This window comes from Zeus faber, assembly GCF_960531495.2.
Source record: "Zeus faber genome assembly, chromosome: 3".
Lineage (NCBI taxonomy): Eukaryota > Metazoa > Chordata > Actinopteri > Zeiformes > Zeidae > Zeus > Zeus faber.
Window position 1 is genome coordinate 24,027,013 of NC_137190.1, and position 22,799 is coordinate 24,049,811.

The following is a 22,799-nucleotide window of genomic DNA, read 5'->3' on the forward strand; positions in this document are numbered from 1 at the left end:
CTCTCCTTCCCCTCCCATCTCTCTCTTCAGGGGGCTGCCTACTTGTCAGTAAATACGTGAAACATTACAAAAGAAAAATCTTCCATTGCCTGATGACTATAAACAGCCAAATTACAGATTGCGTGGGCATAATTCACATCACCACATTCACTTATTTTTTGTTTCGTTTTCACATTCGGAACCTGAAACTTGGCTCTGGGTTTTGGCTTCTGAGTTGCTTTAGATGATAAGTGGGCATGACAAACGTGGCCAAAAAAAAAAAATGTCTTTGAAGCAGAGACAGAGTTCCCACCTGCTCGGAAGTGTTTTGAGACTCTGAGACGCTTCCCAATTGTCGCGTTTTGAAGTAGTGTCCCGGTAGAATGGCAGAAGCATGTTTTCAACCACAAGGTCCCACGCTGTGCTCGAGGTAATAGTCAGAGACTTAGAGGTTTACAGATTTTTATTTTTATTTTTTTCGTTTTCCTCCTCGATAAAAAAAAAGTCACAGCGAGAAGAGAGAAGAAAAAAACAACGCATTAACACGAACGCTCATTAAAATGATTCTCGCATTATATCTTGAGGACATTTTGTTTTGCTTTACTGCAGGTGAGTATACAACGTCACGGCAGCATTTGCAGGTTACACAATTTCACCCTCGGCTCTTATTACGGTGATGAAAGTTATAATCAGGGCATCTAAGTGGGTTGTATGTGGCGAGAGGTTGCAGGGTGGCATACCTTCCTCTTCCCATTATAGCAGATACGGATGATACGATGACTACAACCGCGACTACAGCGCCGTGTGCGGGCAGGCTACTGGCTTAGTTGAGTGGAAATCTAAAACAGGAAAGAATGGAGGTCAAAGCGAGCAGATCGAGGAGTCTGTCGATTGTGATGTGAGGGGGCGAGTGGTGCAGCGAAAGTTTCATATCGATGAGGAAGTAATTCCTTCTATAATAGAGAAACCTGACAAGAGTCTAGTTACATAGATGGTATAACTAAACATTTAGTTGAGTTGTACCATACCATGTTGAATAGAAATCATGGTGCTTGATTTTTCGATTGTTCCTGTACAACATAAAATGTGGCCAATGAAAGATAAGTTGATAGTCGGGTCAGTAAGGAAATGGATAGGAGGCGCCACCATGTCTAGGTAGTGTAGGCCGGTATGGTAAAGGGGATTTTAGAGCAGCCGGTGACTCGTCGGACAGAGAAATTTAAGTGTGCTAAGGCAAGGTCACGAAATGAAACAGGGAGAAAATGGAACCCGAGGGAAGCGGTTCCAGTGGGCCCAGAAAGTGCTCGGATTTAATGACATAGTAGTTTGGGTTCAGAGGGGGAGGGAAGGGTTTGGGAAGGTGAAAAGTGGAAATCTTGGAGTGAGAGTACATTGTCAGAGAGGAGACAGATGGTTGTTGGTAGGACTCAGCAGCAGGAGGAAGCTGGTAGGAGTGCAAGGGCAGTTTCACCGGCAAAACAAGGTCAGTGGATGAATTGGGAAAGTGTAGAGAGGAGGAAGAAGAGCCGGAGAGATTATGGAGCATGGAGACCAGTCGTGTTAACCTATGATGTCCTTCCAACTCCCAGAAACCTCAATCGGTAAGATGCAAATTTTGAGTTGTGTGCAGGCCCGGCTACACTAAGGCACATAATGTCAGGTCTTAGGCCTAGTCTAGTGTAGGGTCACCACAAGGCTTCACGATCAAGTTCTTCTGTGTTTAGCTAGAGTGGTTGTCAGAATGTCAGATGTGCAAGCTTGTAATTGTAACTGGGAAATTGGGCAAGGTGAGGGACTGGAGGTTATTGGCAGATGCTGACCAGTAACTCCACTCAACAGTGGCCAACTGAGCCACTTGGAGCCGCTTTATGGAGCTTTTTGGAGGCACTGTGTGAAGTCCTCTCCTTCACACCAGTGTGTGGGGTAGTTTGGCAGGAATGGGCTTCCGTGAGTAGCCCCCTAATTATCACCACAAGCGATTTAAAATCATCCTGTGTATGAATGTATGTAAATGTCATAAACAAAATGACAAGAGAATATCGTTTAAGAAAAGAAGCAAGTAGAATGTAGAGGGTTGGGCCGACTGGAGATTTCTAGAAGTGAAACAGTATAAATAAATCCCAGGGCTACGGAAGGCAAATTAAAATGTTTGAATGAATGAGGGGCTGGTTACTATAGCTTTCTCTTCTAGAAAAAGAATCTTCTGTGTTGCTAAGCAACATCTGCTGTATCGTACAGACACCATACAGCCTGTATGGTGAATGTACATTCACGTTACTCTTTTTTTTTCTACAACTCAGCATTGTTTTGGAACTGTACTGTTATCTTGTTTGCATTTATGTACTTTCATACCAAGAGTGTGAAACATCTGGTCACACGCTGCCGTCAACTCGTAAGGAGTTTTGACAACAATTCAAATTTTTCCCGCTGTTACTATGAATGGAAAGCTAATGTGACAAGTTCGATTGAGAAATGCGCCTCCCAGCCGAAGAAGAAGAACGAGGCAGATGGCTTCATGCAAAGCATATGTTGTCATAAACTATGCAATAACGTAGTGATGGCAGCAGGTTCCCCGCACATGGGTTTCCATACCGCGCTCAACTGTGTCACAAGACAACGAGCCAGTTAGCCATCGAGCACTTGACTTCCCAAATCACGAAGCTTCAGCGTGTTTTGGTCACCTGGCCATTATTATAGAGTAAGAAAAGTAAAATATCGAAAATAAGTTGATACATGGTTAAAAAATGTGTGGAATTGAGTTTTACCTTCCATTGGCCTCAGTAAATACAGGAAGAATCTAATGGCCAACACGTTATTTGCACTGGGTAGTTAAAAGCACTGGCCAGTGAAAATAACAACAACAATAAGATAAAGGCTTTCCAAAATGTTTTTACTCTCGATTGATTTTTAAGTGATTTTCAAAAAAGTAACGGCCATTGTTTTAAACATTTGTCAAGCGTTGCCTTGGGAACTGTTTGCGTTTTGTTAACGTTTCATTATCATTTTAACATCATGTTATTATCATCATGTCACTGTCAAAGCAATTGAAATGACTCATAATTATATTTCGGGAGAAGAGCCCGGGAGAATTTGGAAAGTTGAGTAATTTAGCAAAATATTGGTTTCCAATATGCTGGAGGTCATTCCTCAGAGCCGAGTGATATGTTGCTCCTCATTCCAGGAATCGGTGTTCTAAATACACACTCTAAACACACACACACGCGCGCGCGCACGCACACAAGCGCGCACGCACGCACGCACGCACGCACACACACACACACAGACACACACACAAATAAAGAGGAAGCTTGTACACATACAAACTGGTGAAGTCTTTATCTTACATAAGTCTTTCACCCTTTGAGGGTTTTATTTAGATTTTCATCGTCTCAGTAGTACATTTTTTGTCTTGCGGTGTCTACTGACTGGATAAATTAATCCACCACCATGTAGTCCTTAAGAAAATACTCACTTCATTACAACTCTCTAATCAATAATCAAAGGTACACTATAACCTCGCTCGGGGAAACATGCAGCTTACCCTCTTGACATTCATGCATATCAGTCACAAGCAAAACAGTATTATCTGCATCCGCATCTCATTTCCTTTCACTCGCTGACACACGTCTGCTTCACGGACGTCTTCCAGACCCACGTGGAGGTGCCTTAGATCACTATGTGCATTTGTAGGGATAAAAACCCTTACAACAGGTAACAGAGAACAGACAACAAATAAAGAAATTGATCAAAAGTATAATAAACAATAACAAAATAAAAACATTTACATTTACAACAAAAATTCAATAAATAGATAACCAAAATAATAAAATAACAAAAATAAATAAATAAAATTGAAAAGTTAATAAATACAAAAATAAATAAACAGATAAATAAATAAACAAATACAAATAAATAAATAAACAAACACGCCTCTGATCTGACAGGGTCTAACAAGCACCAGTGTCTACCTGTCCTACTTTGCAGAGAGGGAAGAATTGACTGCACACTCTGCGGTGAAAAGCATTTATTGAAGAGCATATGTTTGTGTATGATTAGATTCTAGGAAACCATGCGTTAAGGCTCCCACGGTGTTTTAAGGTGCTGGCCATCTCACCATGGAGACCTAAACTTTCTTTTCGTTTTTCTCTTTTCATTCATTCTATTTCACGGCAGGTGGTGCTTGTTAAGGAAAATGGTTTCCCGTTGCAGCTGATGAGGGTCGGGGTTACACGGAGGGTTTCCATTGAGTCATCTTTTTATCGTCATAAATTGAGTCGGCATGTTCCCCAAGGATGACGGCACACGGCACCGTAACATTGCACAGAACAACGGAAGGTTTTTGGTTTTGTGCGTGCACGTGTGTGTGTGCGCGCGTGTGTCGCGCGTGTGTGTTTGTGTGTGTCCACGTGTGTTTGTTTGAGATGATGGCGGGAGAAATACAGCCCATCTTCTTTGCTGTTTACTCTTATCACTTCACCACAGTGTTTGTTTCAGGATTGGGAGCGTTTCCCTCCAAACAGGACCTGTTAAGCTCGGACGTTACAGACCCGCTGGACCGGCCGCAACCAAATCCTGACTGACAGACAAGTCAGATGCTTGCCAGAATATCTGATGGAAATGGAGATAGAACTACAGAAACACAATCAGACAGAGTAACAGAATGAGTTGTGTGTGGATGCAAGCGCTTTTCAAGTGTTTTTTTCCAGAGATTTTTTTCTGATTCTGATTATGATCCATTCACGCCGCGACGTTCTGCTTAGCGGAGTGTTATGATCTACTCCCAGAGACTGGAACCCTGAGCCCGGAATATTTGCTGGTCATTTATTCCATAAAAGGAAATATCATTTGGTTGTTTTTTTCAATGGTACCTTCCCCTGCGCATCTCACCTGTTTGGATGAACATTTCAATGAGATTTTCCTCCTTCTTCCCAAGTCACTCCTGTAAATTTGCGAGGGCATTCAATTTGCTCTGAAGCGTAGTCACAAATCATCAAATCATCTGTCTGAAAATAATGCGTGTGTGTGTGTGTGTGTGTGTGTGTGTGTGAGTGTGTGTGTGTGTGTGTGTGTGTGTGTGTGTGTGTGTGTGTGTGTGTGTGTGTGTGTGTGTGAGCGTTTAGTCCGTGTGCAGGCCATGTACAATTTCCACGCTCTGCCAATCAAAGCTATATGAGCTCAGAAAAAATAAAATAAATATCCCTATCTACCGAAGACACACTCTCCAGACACTCCTTCATCAACCCTGATTAACCGCTCTCAGGTGTCCACGTCCCACGTTATTTGCATTTCTATTTTGGTCATTTTCGGAGTTAATGCTTTTTCTTATTGCCAATGCTATTAACACATTTGGAGGAAAACGTCTCATCACTCACCAGATAGGGAGCCAGGTCAGACAAAAGAAAGCTAAATGAACAAACCCAACCTTTTGCGTCGGACTGAGACGCTCGATGCAATGTGTGTCGAGGACGACCAACAAAAGGAATAATTATTTAGTGGCATTGAGCTTAGTTCTTGGCAGGGGGTTACATCATTATGCTTTATGCATTATGCATTCTCACAAAGACAACAGCAAGAAAGATGAAAGATAGAGTACCGGGCCGCTCTAAGTATTCTTTATGCAAATGAGCCAACCAATTATCATACTAAACACGCAAATAAAAGGTGTGTTATTGTCAAAACAAAATCCCTCTCATGGTATGTGTTGTTGCTGTTTTTGTTTGGTGTTGAATGTTGGAACCTGCCAATCACTAAGGCTTTCTTTCCTGATAAATGCTTAGGGAAGGTTGATTGGCCGATTTCATGCTATGCAGAGAAACTAATTATGTCTTCATGCATGCGACTTTGTGTGTGTGTGTGTGTGTGTGTGCGTGTGTGTGTGTGTGTGTGTGTGTGCGCGCGCGCCTTTCCATTAGTATAGAACGTGCACGTGAGTGCAATTCCCTCCCTGAATATTTTCCCATATAGGTCACATGCACACGCCTGCACTCGGACATGCCTGCTGCTTGGAGAACCGTCTACAGGCTCCCAACAGCAATTGGATGCCCTTCGAGAAGCCACTGCCCCCCATTCATATCCCGCTACACGCTGTTAAGAATTTCGAATTATGGATCCAACAGCTCGTTATACCTTACGTCCGACTTTACGAGGTCTAAATGAACCGAACCACCAGACAAGGGGGTTCATGGAGCACAGTCGGGTTTTATTAGCCCCGGACATCTACGTATGGTCTGTCTATTCAAGCAGTGATATTCCTCTTTTTCTCTGAGGTGATCCTTCTATTTCATAGTCTTTTTCGCTCGGGGCAGAGGGGTAATGCCGCACTGGTGAAATAGATTCTTATGTCATAGCTTATATTGAAAACAAAGAAGAAGAAAAAAACGATAAATATACTGGCCGTGTTAATGCTTGTCTAATCTAAATCCTGCACACATATTGACTTTTGTCAATTACTCCCCGAATGATGTCCAATACAGTGTCAACCCAGTTTCTATTATCAGAAAAATCCAGCTGTCTTTAATGCAACTAACTACTGGAATTGGAAAAGAGATTATCTTTTTGGTGGCTGTCAATCTATTGGTTTGTGACAGAACAAGAGATTTGCGTTGAGTTGAATAGTTGCATCACTGGATGGGGGCAGAGAGAGAGAGAGAGAGAGAGAGAGAGAGAGAGAGAGAGGAATAGAATCACAGAGAGACACAATGGATATGGAAATGCAGTTGTAAGTGTGAATGGGTGTGATGGTGTGTGTTTACTTGTGTTTATGCATTTATGTGTATGAGGCAAGCCGGGGACAGTGGGTCGTAGGCAGTGGGGGACGACGTTCTCTGAGCTTTTACTGAAGTAAAAGTAGAAATATCCCGACACAAAATAACTCCAGTGAGAGGGAAAGTAACACATTAACCCTTCTACTTAAGTAAAAAAGTTTACATGCTTTGAATGGCAGTAGGCTCCTAGGGGCCCACCGATGCAACGCTCAGTAACAACGTTAAGGGTGTGGGTGTGTGTGTGTGTGTGTATGTGTGTGTGTGTGGGGTGGGGTTCGGTTTTGTTTGGTTCATCATGGCAGATGTCGAGGGTGACGTGGCGGCCTCGTACGCTTGACTTCGCCTCCCGTCGGCCGCTACTCCATCACCGGGCGATGATCACAATCGCGGGATTACATCTTTAGATTAGATTAGATTTCTTCCCCCCTGATTTATTTTCGCTCTCATCTCTTTCTCTGTCCTGTTTTTTTTTTTTTTTGTTGTTTATTTGTTTGTTCATCCTTTCTCATTTTGCACAGCCTCTGTAATCCCTGATATCTCGCCCTCTCTCCCTCTCTCTCTTTATCCCAATCTCTGCACTGTGCTTTAAACTTTAACGGTCCAGGGAAATGAAGGGAAATGGAACACCAGGGTGTTCTGCGGAACTCAGATTGTGCCATAATGTATATTGCTTTTTTCTTTTACCTTTAGCTCTTGACATAAGGTTTTGGGCAAACAGGAGCCCTCACTCGACTGGCGGAGCAATTGCCCTTGCCGATGTTTGCATGTGTGCGTCGGACTAAAAAACCCCAGTTTCCAATGGAACCTTAAAGTGGTAAAGAGAGAGTCTCCGACAGAAATCTGAATAACGCTGCATATAAACAACTGCTATTGCGTATGATCCACCAGGACTGAACAAGTAAGCGAGAAGCAAGAACATGAAAAAAAAAAAAACAGACACACTGGCACTCAAGCAAACACACCGACCATTTATCGAATAAAAGATTGACAGGGACAGCTTATTTGTAATCGTTTTGCGTTTAAGTGCCGAAAGAGGAGCGCAGATCATGCTTCAAGGAAGACGCGTGCTTTTCCCATCTGATAAAGTCTGTATTGTCCTGTGGTGTCCTGCTGTTCCTCCTGTAAGAGGCTTTGACCAGAGCAACAAACAATGAGATCGTATGTCACTTCATCATCATTTATTTCATCCATAAATCATCGAGCAAATTCATCGGATGCTCAACGGGCCAACCAACCCGCCGTCGGAGAAAACCATCCAAGGACCACAGCGACACCGCGCCCCCCCTCTCCTTCCCCAGAGATGCGGCCATGTTGGCGACGGCGGCGGGGGCCGACCCAAGCGCCATTGATCATTTCTCCCGGTCTAATCATCCGAGGATTGTCCCGGTGTCAACAAACTTTCATTCTCTAGGAAGAGCCCTCCCCTTAATCCCGGGGCGGAGGGATTACACCGCGAGGTCGGCACGGCGAGGATTGACCTCTCGGAAGATTTGAAATGTATCCTGAGGGTTATTTCGGCGACGCATGCCGTGGCGATAAGGGGGAGAAGGGAGAGGCGGGATGGGACCGGCGGGAGAAAATTGACGGCGAGATAACAACAAACACGGGGGTTTGGGTGGTGTCATTACTCACCTACGTCTGTCTCTTTGTGGTTCTTCACGAGCTCAGCGAGCTCAAAGTTCCCGGCGATGATGGCCACCTGTGAAAGAAGGGAGAGATGGGGGGATGTTGAAGAGAGGAAGACCCATAAATGGCGATGCTGCCCCTATGAAGAGCATGAGAAGCTCGCAATTCGTAAGATTTATAAGAATTGCGCCTGCTAAAACAGCTCAAATGACTTCTGGATTGGTGCTTAAGAAGTGTAACATATCTGAATAACACACACACACACGCTACGGTAATCCGTGTAAAGTTTCAATATACATGGCCTCAGCCAGATGTAGCCGGTAATCGAGTAATCGCATGACACAGGCACCACTCCCGCAACAGCCCCGGCTCCCGGCTCCCAGCCCCGAGCCCCCAGCCCCCAGCGCCTAGCGCACACCACACACACACACACACACACACACATACACACACAAATAGAGGCACATGTCATAGATTCACCTGACAGCCAGTTATGGCCGTCAGAAATAGACAGGAATATACTAAAGAGAGACAGTATTATACCGTCTCTATTTAGTATACTTCACATTCGTGCAACTAGGTATTTCTAAATGGAGACTGAACGTCAACCCCTATGTGGGCAGTTCTGTCGATACAGCTGTAGTTCCTCCTGCGGCCACCAGGGGGTGGTTAAACGAAAGGAAGGTGTTGCCCAGTGGCTGACCCAGATCTTTTTGCCCGTGCTGTCTTGTTGTGGGCAGGACCGCGTAGATCACAGGTACAACGGGGCTGAGCTTGGCTGGCTGAAGCACCGTCCACACACTGTATTGTAAAAGTCCTTAACACCCATGTACGTACTGTACACCAGGGGTGATATGCACGAGCAACAGTAACAAAACACAAGCACGGATGTATAATGTTCGTCACACACACACACACACACACACACACACACACACACACACACACACACACACACAGACCAGCCACAGCACACATGCTCCGATTTAATTACTGAGGCTCATACAAAGGGCAGGCCAAATAACAGAGGCCGCCATCAATAGGAAATAGGGTGAAAGATGACTCATCAGACCATATCCTTTTTTTTTTTTTTTTACGTCTCTCGGGGGTCCTGGTTGAGTGCTCTTTACACAAGGTGATGTGTACCTTGAATGCATTGACCTTGGTCAATTCTGGCCACAGAGTTGATTGTATTCCGCGGCAATTACAGAGGCCGTAATTTCACGTTATTTATCCGCCGTCCGGTCGAAGCTAGGACGGTTGGCGGGGTTCGACTTTGTTTCGGCTCGGCGTACGCTTCCCTCTTTTTTTTGAGAGAGATGTGTCGAAGGGAAAGAGAAGGCGAGAGCAAGCGTAAAGGAGCGAGAGGCGGAGAAGAGGAGAACGCGGGAGGGGAAGGGAAAGGTGTCACCAAGTCTAAAGGTTAGCCTGACACATGTTTTATTATCTTGACATCTCGCTCAAAGCCGGAACATTCACGAAATGACCTTCTGCACGACTGATTCCGCCGACCCCCACACGCACCTTCAACCAACCAAATACCCTGCAGAATGGAAATAATACAAGCCATAAGTCTGAATGCATAGGAATGGGTAGGAGGACAGGAGATAGGAGTAGATAGTGATTGGGGGAAGGTCCTTCATTATGGATACTCGCCGGCTCTCCCCCAGTGTTGCACTCTGATGTGTGACAAATCCCTGACAAGCCGTTCCCAGGACGTAGCCGCCATCCCACCGCAGGCTGAGCCGCCGAGGCAGAGGAGTACAATGGGAAGAAGTGATGGAGTGACAGCGATGAAGTCCTCATTAATTAATCACGCGGCCTCAAAACCACAATGGAGAATTTTTTATTTTTTATTTTTTTACACTGATTGCATTTCAGCGCACGCGGTGCTGCGCCGAACGCCGAAAAAAGAGAGCGGGCGCACCTCCTTGACCCTAACTGTTGGACTCCGCCATGGTTACGGCGATGGAGAGGTCACCAATATAGTCGCCGTCGAGGCTTTTCACGTGTCTGACTTCATGGTTTTATTTGTCAAATCGAAACCGGCGCCAGAACGAGGCGGCACAAAACGCTGCCGGGAAAAGAAAAATACCATCCTCCTTAACCCTTTCATTCTTATCCACCGCCTGCACAGTCTCTTTTTTTTTTCCTCTCTCCCTCTGCTCCCTGGTTGTCATGGCAACAATTGGTTGTGTATGATGGAGGGATGAGGAGAAAAAAGAGAAACCGCGGATGGGGATGGGGGACAGGGGCTTTAGTCCCGCAGCCATGCGCCACGTCAGGAAGGGCATCACGCCTTTATTGGCATCGCAAATCCAATAAAGCGCACTTCCAGCGGGGACGGTGGGTACGATGGAAGCAGAGGAAGCCGAGGCTGAAGAGGGGAGGGAGGAATGAACAATGCGAAGAAAGGGAACAACGAACGCACAAATGACTTATTATCATGAAATGTTAATAAGGCAAACGGGAAAGCAGAGAGCCGTAGCCTTCAAGTTTCAAGCGGAGATTTGGTTGAAAGTGCAATCGATTCAGCCGCACGCTTGAAGTACAGTGATCCTCTGCAGATCAAACCTGGCAATCCCCCGTTCTCCTCCTCCATCTCCTTTGGAGATTTGCAGCACTTTCGCTTTGGCACCGTTGTGAACCACTGACTTTTTCTGAGGTTCAGTTCTTTCGGATCCAAAAAACCGATACATATGCACGCAGAATGTTCTTCAGGTCGGAACAAACAGACCCGGCATCTATCGTGTGCTTCGAGAAAGATACAAGAGGGACCGTACGGCAGCAGCGCTACAGGACAGCACGTCAACAGGGGTTGTGAAAAGAAGGCAATTCGTTTAAGGGCCGGGTGGCAGAATAGCAGGGGAAATAAAATAATAAAGACTTCCATGTTTAGATTTAGATTTTTTTTTTTTTTTTTTTTTCAAATTAAGGAAAGCAGGGATAGGAAGTTTACGACAGATAACGGAAGCAACAGACACGTAAAAATGGACAAAACGGAAAGGGTCCAGGAGCGCGGGGGTGGGCCAAGACGTGCGGAGACCACAGGAAATGTCGCGCCAGGGACGGGTAATGGAGAGTAAGGAGTGATTAGAGCCGGGGCGTTGGAGAACAATGAAGGGGGGGGGGGTTAATGAAAAAAAGATTAACTTTGCATCTTAGAAGGGTTTCTATTTGGAGAACAGGCCAACGGAGGATGCTGACGGGAGATTTCTCGGACGGGAGCAAACCAAGCCATTTTCTTTCCGCGCGCGCACACACACACACACACACACACACACACACACACACACACACACGGAGCTGGACGTTAAACTGACAAACGATATCATCAAACCACACGCCCACACACTGAGCCCTAATTAACACATTGCAGCCAAGCAGTCAGTCCCAGTGTGACCCCCCGAGCCGCGCTTCATCACTATCACTGGAACGCTTCATAGAGACGCTCTCGTCCCTCCACCGGGACCATGCTTCCCCAAAATGAATTAGTGACCCGGAGAGCTCACTTTCCAGAAATGCCTACGCTGAAATGAGACGCGGGCGCAAACCAAGACCCCGTCCCCACCCATTGTGTTCGCGTGTGTGTGACATATGCTTCACCGACCCAAAGTCTGTCAAGACCGGATGCAGGGCGCCTCGTTCCTTAGGGGTGAACCTTTAACTCTGTCATTGCCCTCCTCACACATTCCCGTTCCCTCACTCGCTCCCATAGAAGGTAAGTAAGTAAATCCTGATTTGCATAGCACTTTTTTAAACATACAAAGTGCTTTACAGGTATGCAGGTACAGGTAATTGAAGAATATTTTAAACCGGACAGAGTGGGCTAAAAAAATAAATACACAATTTTTAAATAAAATGAAAAAAAATATATGTGAGAATCTTTATATATATATATATATATATATATATAAAAATAAAATTAAATAAAATTAAATAAAATGGCTATAGCACCTTAAATAGAATAGACTTCATTATGACTATAATTAGTTGATAAATAAGGGGCAAAAAACAAAGGTCACTGAAGGTTTTTAGGACTCACTAAAGACACTTTTCTAGTCAAGCAAAGTGGAACACTTCCAGCGGCTAAATCCAGTTCATGGCTGAAGCTTGGAATTTAGGACTTTTAGCGGCCCTCACAAATTCCATGATATGAACCGCAACCAGAGTTCTAACTAATGAAATGCTTGACTGTAGTGGCTGCAAAGGACCGAGGACCCCGCGGGGCCGCCTTTCATAAACGACTGTTTTGTAACTCTGGCGTAGGCTAGAAGTCAATCGCGTCAGCACGGCCGATCAGAGCTCTTAGGGAATTTTATACTGGGACGAAAGTGGCTACACAGCTAAAGTCCACATACACACACACACACACACACACACATACACACACACACACACACACACACACGAAACACACACACATACCCACCCACACCCGCACGCACGCACGCACACACTGTAGACAGATAGATAGATAAAGACACACAGACAGACAGACAGACAGATAGACAGATAGATAGATAGATAGATAGATAGATAGATAGATAGATAGATAGATAGATAGATAGATAGATACATAGATAGATAGATAGATAGATAGACAGACAGATAGATAGATAGATAGATAGATAGATAGATAGATAGATAGATAGATAGATAGATAGATAGATAGATAGATAGATAGATAGACAGACAGATAGATAGATAGATAGATAGATAGATAGATAGATAGATAGATAGATAGATAGATAGATAGATAGATAGATAGATAGATAGATAGATACATAGATAGATAGATAGATAGATAGATAGATAGATAGATAGATAGATAGATAGATAGATAGATAGATAGATAGATAGATAGATAGATAGATAGATTGCAGTATTAAATCAGCACATTAGAACAAATAGGTGATAACAAAAGAGTAATATAAATAGAAAATAGAAGAAAAATGGCAATGTTCAATAATCAATGTTGTAGGTTTATTGGTTCTTATATTTATTACAGTTCAAAGTATAAAAGCAGGAACATTTTCCAGTTTATTTTTTTAGGCCACTTCTATCTTTTTTATTAGGGGTCAAGCAGGCAGGGCTTTTTCCCTCGTGTTATTGCTTGGACTTTTTATTTTTAATCTTGGCGTTTTTCAGGCTAAAATGATCTGAAACACGACAACGCGGCATGGTTGCAGAGGCATGGTTCCCGTCTCGTTAGAACCCGGACGTTTCAGAGGGCTTGTCGTTTTCGTTTCAACAAAATGGATCTAAATTTGGGGCAGAAATTTGTGAAAAACTGTCGTAAATGTAATTAGTTTCAGGAGCGGGCCGCTTTGTGACATCAGTAAGTTACCCAAATCCAAGCTTTGTCTCTGAGAACAACAAACAACTTGAGCCCATGCTGCGTTTCAAGGAAACTCGTAAAACAGTGACTCGTGCCGCGTTTCACGAAACCCTGAAAACTATAATCGGTCGAAGAAGGCGTCTTGGCATCACAGGAAGTTCTAAGAACCTTTGGAACCGAACCCTTTCTTTTGTGTCCGCACTGAATGATCCAGGAACGATCAAAATTGTTCAAAACACCGTTCTTGAGGGATATTTAAACTAAACGACAGAAGAGGAATGTGCAGTGACATAATTCCACGGTGATTGGTTGAACACAAAAGCATGAGAAATACTCTGAAAAAACATGAAAAATGAGATACTTCATTTAAAGTAAAGATGTCTTTATTAATACACAATTTGTTTAAAAAACATTAAACGTAAAGGCACACAGAAACTCCGGAAATTGTACCTAACATGACTAAACTGGACCCTTTGTATTGTGGGGTGTTCCTGGTATGCAGTAGTTAGCACCGACCCCTGACGGGAGCAGCTGAAAGCAGAAGTAGAAGAAGAAACCAGTGAACCAGCGACAGGGTCATGGACGCCCAAGGCTCATTGATGGGGAGCGAAGTCTAGCCCGTCTGGTCCGATCCCACAGAAGAGCTACTGTAGCACAAACTGCTGAAAAAGTTAATGGTGCTATGATAGAAAGGTGTCAGAACACACGGTGCACCACAGTTTGCTGCGTAGCTGTGTAGCTGCAGACCGGTCAGAGTGTCCATGCTGACACCTGTCCACTGCTGAAAGCGTCTACAATGGGCACCTGAGCATCAGAACTGGACCATGGAGCAATGGAAGGTGGCCTGGTCTGATGAATCATGTTTCCTTCTACATCATGCGGATGGTCGGGTGCGTGTGCGTTGTTTACCTGGGGAAGAGATGGCACCAGGATGCACTATGGAAAGAAGGCAAGCTGGCAGAGGCTGTGTGATGCTCGAGCAATGTTCTGCTGGGAAACCTTGGGTCCTGGCATTCATGTGGATGTTACTTTGACAAGTACCACCTACATAAACATTGTTGCAGACCAAGTACACAGCTTCATGACAACAGTATTCCCTGCCGGCAGTGGCCTCTTTCAGCAGGATAATGCTCCCTGCCACACTGCAAAAAATGTTCAGGAACGGTTTGAGGAACAAGACAAAGAGTTCATGGTGATGACTTGGCCTCCAAATCCCCCAGATCTCAATCTGATTGAGCATCTGTAGGATGTGCTGCAACAACAAGCCCAATCCATGAAGGCCCCACCTCACAACTTACAGGACTTAAAGGATCTGCTGCTAACGTCTTGGTGCCAGGTACCACAGGACACCTTCAGAGGTCTTGTGGAGTTTTGGCGCACAAGAGGGAGCTACACAATATCAGGCAGGTGGTTTTAATGTTGTGGCTGATACACCCACACACATCCCACCCCTAAACTCATGGTTAAGATGACACATACATACTATGTCACACTAACCATAAGGTCATGACATTTCCATTACATGTACCTTACGTGTATATTTACTGGATTTACTCACAATAAATGTTTCACATAGAGCTTATAAGAAGCAGTTAGAGATTAGTCAGTTAGAAGAAGCTCAACTCAAAGTTGAGACTAAGCCCTTGCGCTGTCATCACGGCAACATCTGTGACCAGTAAACATCAAGCCATGCTTAAAAATACGTGTTCCTACGTGTTGGATTGAGATGAAAGCGCTGCGGTGTGATTGAGTTGCTTGTGCGGTGTTGTACCTGGAAGGGACTCTGGCTGTTGTAGTTCTTCACTTCTTTGTCGGCTCCGCGGACCAGCAGCACTCTGGCACAGTTATCCTGCCGTAAAATGGACCAGAAATTGATCAATTTTGCGCATTTATCTCCCCCTTTTTTCTTAAAAGGCCCGGCCGCTTCAAACGGAGGAGAGGAAGAAAAGCACGAGGCGACTACTACAACTACCGCAAATGGAAGTGTGTAAATATACCGGTACGCCTCAGAGAGAGGGAGGGAGAGGGATAAAGATAGAACAGAGAGAGCGAGCGAGGGAGAGAGAGGGTTGGAGAGAGGGAAAACAGAGGGATGGAGAGTGCTTGGAATCTACTGATCGCCCACAAAGTGCTCAACCATGCAGGCAATGTGAACGCATGGAAACAGTATAAAAAGGCTGTTTGGAGCCACGATACAATATTGAAAATAAAAGGACACACACACACACACACACACACACACACACACACACACACACCAATGGCATAGGTTTCATTTTTGAATCTTTGAGCTTCAAACATTTCATTTGCTGCATTCCGGTGATTTTTTTATGCACCAATTTGCACATGTTCTAAATATTGAGGGGGACGTGTCCGCTGCATCCACCCACGAAATCTACGCCTATGACACACACACACACACATAGATTACACATACTGTGTTTGTATTTTCCAGTGCAAAAATGTTTATTAACACGCAGCTACATGTTATTCTATTTTCTTTTAAAAAGAACAACCTAGAGACTTAACAGTGTTGACACGTGTTTCGGTTCCGTGTTACTGAACATCCCAATTTGACATTGGGATCTCAATCATTTTAATTTCCACTGAGTCATTATTTTTCCATCATCATCAACAACAACATCAACATCAATCCGGATTCCTTTCTTCTCTTTTCGTTTGACATCGTCTTCTTCCTTATGCAACGATTCCATCTGGTAATTGGAAGAATCTTAGCAAAAAAACAGCCTTTGCTCATTTTTAGAAATGTACTGTATGTAATTTAACTCAAACTTAACATTAATGACACTAAGAATGAAGTTCTGATCGAAACTCGAGATGTTCATAATCGTGGCTACCGCAGGATTTTAGCTACCAGCTCGAAATGAGCAAGGCATTAATAAAAGATAATATGGCTTCATTAACACATTCACAATTGGATTTGAATATGGATTCTAATATTTGGGGATTTTTCAGCCCTGCCCCTTAGATGCTGCCACACTTTGGAAAACCTGCAGCTTTGTGACCTCCGTGATGGTTTAATTGTGTCCCTGGAAAACCACTTTGTGCTGAGGAAACAATCTTAATTAATAATTTGCAATTAGCTACTGTTGGAAATGTAATGTTTCTCTCTCCACATACTAGACAGAAAAAATGAATTCTCATATGTCCAAGCTGTCAGTGAGTGGCATGTTTAATATTCTTTTTTTTTTAAAGTCAAATTAAAAACCATTACTTCCAACCAGTCAGTTTGAATAAATAAAATAAATATTTTCTAGAAATGTATATATTTTTTATTTTTCAGTTAAATTCACACATTATAGTTTTTGGGGCCTTTTATATCTCTAAATCGATTTCTTGCCTTGGTTCTTATCCACATCTGCTTGAACACAGAGAAATACAGTGCATGAAGTCAGCTGCAGCGGAGTGTATGCACTAAACCATAGAAACACTAGCTCAGAAACACACGCACACACTCACACATGCACAAACACACACACACACACACTCACCTGGTTGTATAGGGCACAGATGTGTAGTGCAGTGTTTCCTGAGGCATTCTGGGCGCTCATGTCTGCCCCATAGAACAGCAGATGCTCCAGGTGCTGCACATGGCCATGGCGGCAAGTCTGCATGCAGTCATACCCACATGCACACGCAAGCAGGCACACACACACACACACACACACACACACACACACACACACACACACACACACACACACGCACGCACACACACACACACACACACACACCAAAAAACGGCATATAGGAGCTGTTCACTGTTCACATGTAGATAAGATATGATATTTTGGCTGCATGGTGCAAAATAAATGGTTTGGAAACAGTAAGTTGCAGCAAGAGGCCTGTACCACTAGATGGCAGTGTAGTGCAAAATAGATTGCGCAGAGAAAAGAGCATCTGAGTTTTAACAACCAACACCAAAAAGATCTGACAGCCCGTAGAGGAACAGTGAGAACATGCGAGAGACACTTCTGAGTAAAAAGAAAAAAAAAACAAAAGAGAAACAGAGAGACCATATGTGCAGCTGGAACTGTCATTTGCAATAAAAGCAAGACGAAAATACAAGCCAGCTGGAGACAGTGTTACATAAAGTGTAGGCAACACAAGCTTTTTGGGCTCGGATGATAATCACCCTGCATCTTTTTACCAACAGCTTCACTTTTATGAGGCGTCAAAGGTTTCAGGGGGGGGATTGTTTTTGAAACATGGCCGCTTAAGCGAAATCTGCTTAAAAGTCGGCTCATCAACAGCATCATAATCTCGTTACGGGGGGACATGAACCTCATTCATGGAGCGTGTAACAAAAGTGTCCAGTCGGCAGCTTCTTCATGGAAAAAACTAAATGAATGAGCGTCTGACGAAAGTACCACCAGAGTTGTCTGGACCCGCTGACTGGTCTGATTTTAGAAACCATTTCAAACCATGAGAGTAGGGATGGACCAATTGGTATCAGTCCAATGCGGTGCTAAAATAAGACATCGGATAATATCCCCAATTCAAATACCAAGAGCCATTCTCAATATATGCAGTCGAGACATGGATTGGACGCTCCTTGACATTAAGGACTTGAAAGTGTGAAAAAGAGGTGGCATGCCTTCTTGCCTCACAGCAAGAAGGTCCTGGGTTCGATTCCCGCCTGGGGTGCTGTTGGCACCGTGCTCCGGCGGGTTATCTTCCAAAAAACAGGAGCCTTTCTGTGTGGAGTTTGCGTGTTCACATGGGGTTTCCTCCACCTCACGTCAGTAAGGACCCCCACCAAAAACATGCACCCATCATCGTCTGACCAGCGATGGACACTTATCACCTGGTCCCCGGGCGCGTCCACGTACGCTGCCCACTGCTCCTGGCTGTGCCCCTGGAGGAAGGACAAGCCAGGATGGGTCAAAAGCAGAGGAGCCATTTCACCGGCCACCATCAAGCGTGTGTGTGTGTGTGCAAGCATGTGTTGTGGAGTGTCGTGTGATGATTAAAGACTGTTTCTTCTTCTTTAAAAGAAGGTCATTTGGGGACATTATACATCAACTCCATGAAATTTTTGAAACTATTTCACAAGCTGGACATCTACCTGTCATCAGCCGCCATTAATGATCGCGCTTGGCGGCTGATTGTAATCTGTGACTTAAATGGAACGGAGGAGGGAGGGAAAGATTCTACAATTGTACAGGGAGCGTTATCAGCGATCTGATAAGGATGACAGGCAGCACACACACACACACACACACACACACACACACACACAGCTTGCAGAGGGTTCCTCTCCTTTATCTAGTTGAGCTGCCAAGACAGTCTCCCGCCACCAGGCAGTGTGTGTGTGTGTGTGTGTGTGTGTGTGTGTGTTTGGTGGGGGCAGGGTTATGTCTCTGCATGTGTGTATATGTATAGTGTAGGTGCAATAGTTTGTTTTTGGTGTACTGTGGGTATGTCCCGCCGTAATTGTGTGTGTTTCTGCATGCGTGCGTGTGTGCATGCGTGCGTGCGTGTGTGTGTGTCTACATGTACCTGGTGGACCTCATGCCAGCCGTTCTCGTCCTGGCAGCAGACGGAGGCGTGGTGGTGCAGCAGCAGCTCGCAGCAGCCTGGCTCCCCACCCACCACCCCGCTGTGGTAGAGCGGAGTCAGGCCCCGGCTGTCCTTGTAGTCCGGAGACGCCCCCAAATCCAGGAGGGTCTGTGGGGGGAGGGCATCTTGAATAAAGGCTAAAGTCACACTGAGGTCAATTGGGGCCATGGAGAATCAGGAACTGATTTTGTTTTTCACCCTCGTGGAAATAAAGCCATCGAATTTTCTCCTTTTCATCTGATGTTATCTGACCTTTGCTGCAAATAGGTTTGGGCCATAGTTTTATTTGTGTTTGTGCCTTGTATGCATGTAGGCGTGACATTTGCTGTTGTTGTTGTGGATCACGTTAAGTCTGTAATGCAATTAGATCAGAACAGAATGGCACATTTGTGCCTTTGCGTGAACAAATAGCCACAAAATATATAATTTTTGTCTCCCGATCATGGGGAGTCGGTCTGAGCGATCGGCATCAGAAACTCTCATTTAAATTGATCCAGTATTGAGAGAATGGAGCTGGGAGCTGAGAGCTGACTGCCAGACTGCAGCACGTGGTCGCCGTTGCCCCAATATGCAGCCGTCGCCGTGCTCCCATTGATTGAAAAATACAGATTAGGTCAAAGAATGTCAAAGTCCTGCGGTCTTCTACCATTTAATTATTGCTTAAAAGAAATAAAGCTTTGCTCCCGCTCGTGCAGCGTATTTCCTCCGTACCATGAGTGTCGACTGCTTGTTGGCCCGGGCCGCCTTGTGCAGCGCCGTCATCCCGTCTTTGGCCCTGAAGTCCAGGTGAGCTCCTCCGCTCTTCAGCACCTTGATCAGCTCCGCCACGTTGTCCAGCTGAGCCGCCAGCGTCAGCGGGGTCTCTGGGAAACCAAACAACTCTTAGATGTCAAAGCTTTATATTTATTTAGGTTTCCTCCTTTTGAAATAGAGAAATTAAGGTGTACGTTTAAGTTGAGATATCTTGAAATGTATTGTACACCCGTACTGGCATTCTGCACTGCAAGTGAAGAGCCAGGAGTATGGCTCAACCTGACAGCAAGTGTAAATATCTGGAGGCACATTTTTTTCTTAAATATTTATTTTCAAGATTCAAGAGGTTTATTTTAGGTGTGTATTAGAGGTAGTACTGCATTCCTTGCACTTCAAGCATGTTTTCTACGTCAACACACACCAATCAGAATTTCTTAAGATGATGAAAAAGTGCAAACCAACCCCCTAAAGGTCAGGTCGCTACTCCCTTCCTTCATGAACAAAATATTGTAATTTAATTAAAAGAAAAGCTTGGATTGTGCTTTATGTTGTCTGTACGTGAGTATAGTGAGGTCAGACAACATTTTCATTTTTTTGTGGAGATCAGGGGCCCAGCGCATGAGATATTGATGAGATATAGATATTGGCAAGATAAATGAATGACGGATGACGGATCACTCGAGTTTCGTTCATCACACACGAGAAGCAGAGAAAAACAATGTGTTGACGTCTACGCAACTGCGAGATGTCGAGCTAAAAAAAGCGAGTGATCTTGAAAAATGCGACCGATCCGAAGTGTCACGGCGGGAAGAATAACAGATACAACATTCTATATGAGGTTCAATAATAGAGAGAAATAGAGAGATAAAGCAAGAGAGAGAGAGAGAGGGAGGGAGGGGCACAGAGGTAGAAGCTCTCATTTCATTTTTTCTTAAGAATGTGCACAGAAAGCATCTTGTGCGGATAACAGCCTTTTTGAATGCAGTTCCTGGTGAACGGCACAAAGTAAAGCCAGTAATAATAATACTACAGCCAGTATAACAAATATTACCCAACCAATAAAAAAATAACTCACCCCTTCCAATTAAATTAATTTTGGTGTTCTATGTGTTTGTGTGTGTGTGTGTGTGTGTGTGTGTGTGTGTGTGTGTGTGTGTGTGTCCGTGTGTGTGTGTGTGTGTGTGTGTGTGTGTTCGGTTCATTTGCATTTGCGGTAGTAGAAGAAATAAATTTGGTTTGGGATTTATCCGCATAGAGTCACCTGGAGCGACATGTTTTGCGAGTCAAAATCGATCGCTCTATAACTGAGTCCTATTTTCTAAACCCCCCCCCCCCCCCCCACCTCGCTCCATGGCTTGTGACCCCCTTTATTTTCCAGGGATACTCAATTCCAAGATCAATTTACGGAGCGATTTCTATTCACTCAATGCGTGGCCCGTTAAGAGTGCCTGGGCCCCCAGAGGAACCCTTCAAATGTGGATTAAAGTGCCATAAAGAGCACAATTCTATCTATACTGAATATATACCATAGACACCCATAGACACCATAGACACTCAGTATCACTGAAGCTCTCAAGACATCGCGGGGACTTGATGTGATTAGACCGTAGTAAGGGAACTTCCTTTCCTTCGTTTGAAACACACTTTAAAGAACATTACAAGAAATGACTTAGAATTATATATATTTTTTCGATGTTTAGTGGCTACAGTAAAGTAAAAATAATAATAATAAATAATAATAGCTTTATTTATGTAGCACCTTTAAAAACACAGTCTACAAAGTGCTTTGACACATTAAATAAAAGCAGAGTGTTTAAATTATGAATTTAAAAGTCAAAGGAACATAAATAAAGAGGAATTAAATGAATTCATAAATTGAAAAAGCCGATAAAGAGACAATCAAAACGAACAAATAAATAAATACATAAATAAAAAATAAATAAATAAATACATTTTGAAAATATAAAAAGATGAGAAAGGGGGCGACATCACATAAAAGCAGCGTGATAAAAATGGGTTCTGAGAAGTGATTTAAAAGAAGTCACTGACTCAGGCAGCCGTCTCTCCTCAGGCAGGTTGTTCCAAAATCGAGGGGCCCCGACAGAAAAGGCAGGGTCACCTTTACTAAACTTTCTAAACTTTGGAACAGCCAGAAGGGCCCCGGGGCCCGCCTGAGGATCTAGGGCTGCACACTGGCTCATATGGGGTCAATATTTCTGTTATGTAGCTTGGAGTCAGACCCAGACGTGCTTTAAAAGTGATCAATAAAATCTTATAATCGACTCTGAAACGAACAGGGAGCCAAGGGAGAGAAGCCAGGATCGGGGTGATGTGATGTCGTCTGTTGGAACCGGTAAGAAGCTGCGTTCTGAACTAGTTGGAGGCGAGAGAGTGACTCTTGGTTGATGCCAGAAAGGAGTGATATTATTAATAATAATAATAATAATAATAATAATAATAATCATCATGAAAAAAGCCAACCAGCAAAATGCATTCAATAAATATCAATAAATGCTGTCCCCAATTGCAGTTTTGGGTTATGAATTTAGGCCCAGACATTGAAGGATCATTCCCTGATTTTCAATCATTATTTCTCCCAAATTATTGATCTACTCAAAGCCTTTCTCAAATAGGTATATTTTGTTATCTTTCCCTGACAATGATAAATGGAACAAAGGGCTATCGTTGCATCATTGACCTTTTAAACGCCAATAACATTAATGGCTGTCTAGGGGTGGAGGGAGCGTTTTGTC

The 22,799-nt window shown here is 44.0% G+C and overlaps 1 protein-coding gene across 1 annotated transcript in view; it reads right to left on the minus strand.

Annotated features, from left to right (window-relative positions):
* The window catches only part of shank2a (SH3 and multiple ankyrin repeat domains 2a), a gene marked incomplete at its 3' end in the record, with an annotated part of 109,005 nt that overhangs the window by 73,813 nt on the left and 12,393 nt on the right, over positions 1 to 22,799 (minus strand). The window contains exons 5-9 of the mRNA XM_079997888.1: positions 20,005 to 20,156; positions 19,234 to 19,401; positions 17,223 to 17,339; positions 15,482 to 15,559; positions 8,376 to 8,442 (exon numbers count right to left, since the gene is read on the minus strand). Coding sequence (XP_079854014.1) covers positions 8,376 to 8,442; positions 15,482 to 15,559; positions 17,223 to 17,339; positions 19,234 to 19,401; positions 20,005 to 20,156 — 582 coding nt within the window. The remainder of the gene's footprint in view (positions 1 to 8,375; positions 8,443 to 15,481; positions 15,560 to 17,222; positions 17,340 to 19,233; positions 19,402 to 20,004; positions 20,157 to 22,799) is intronic.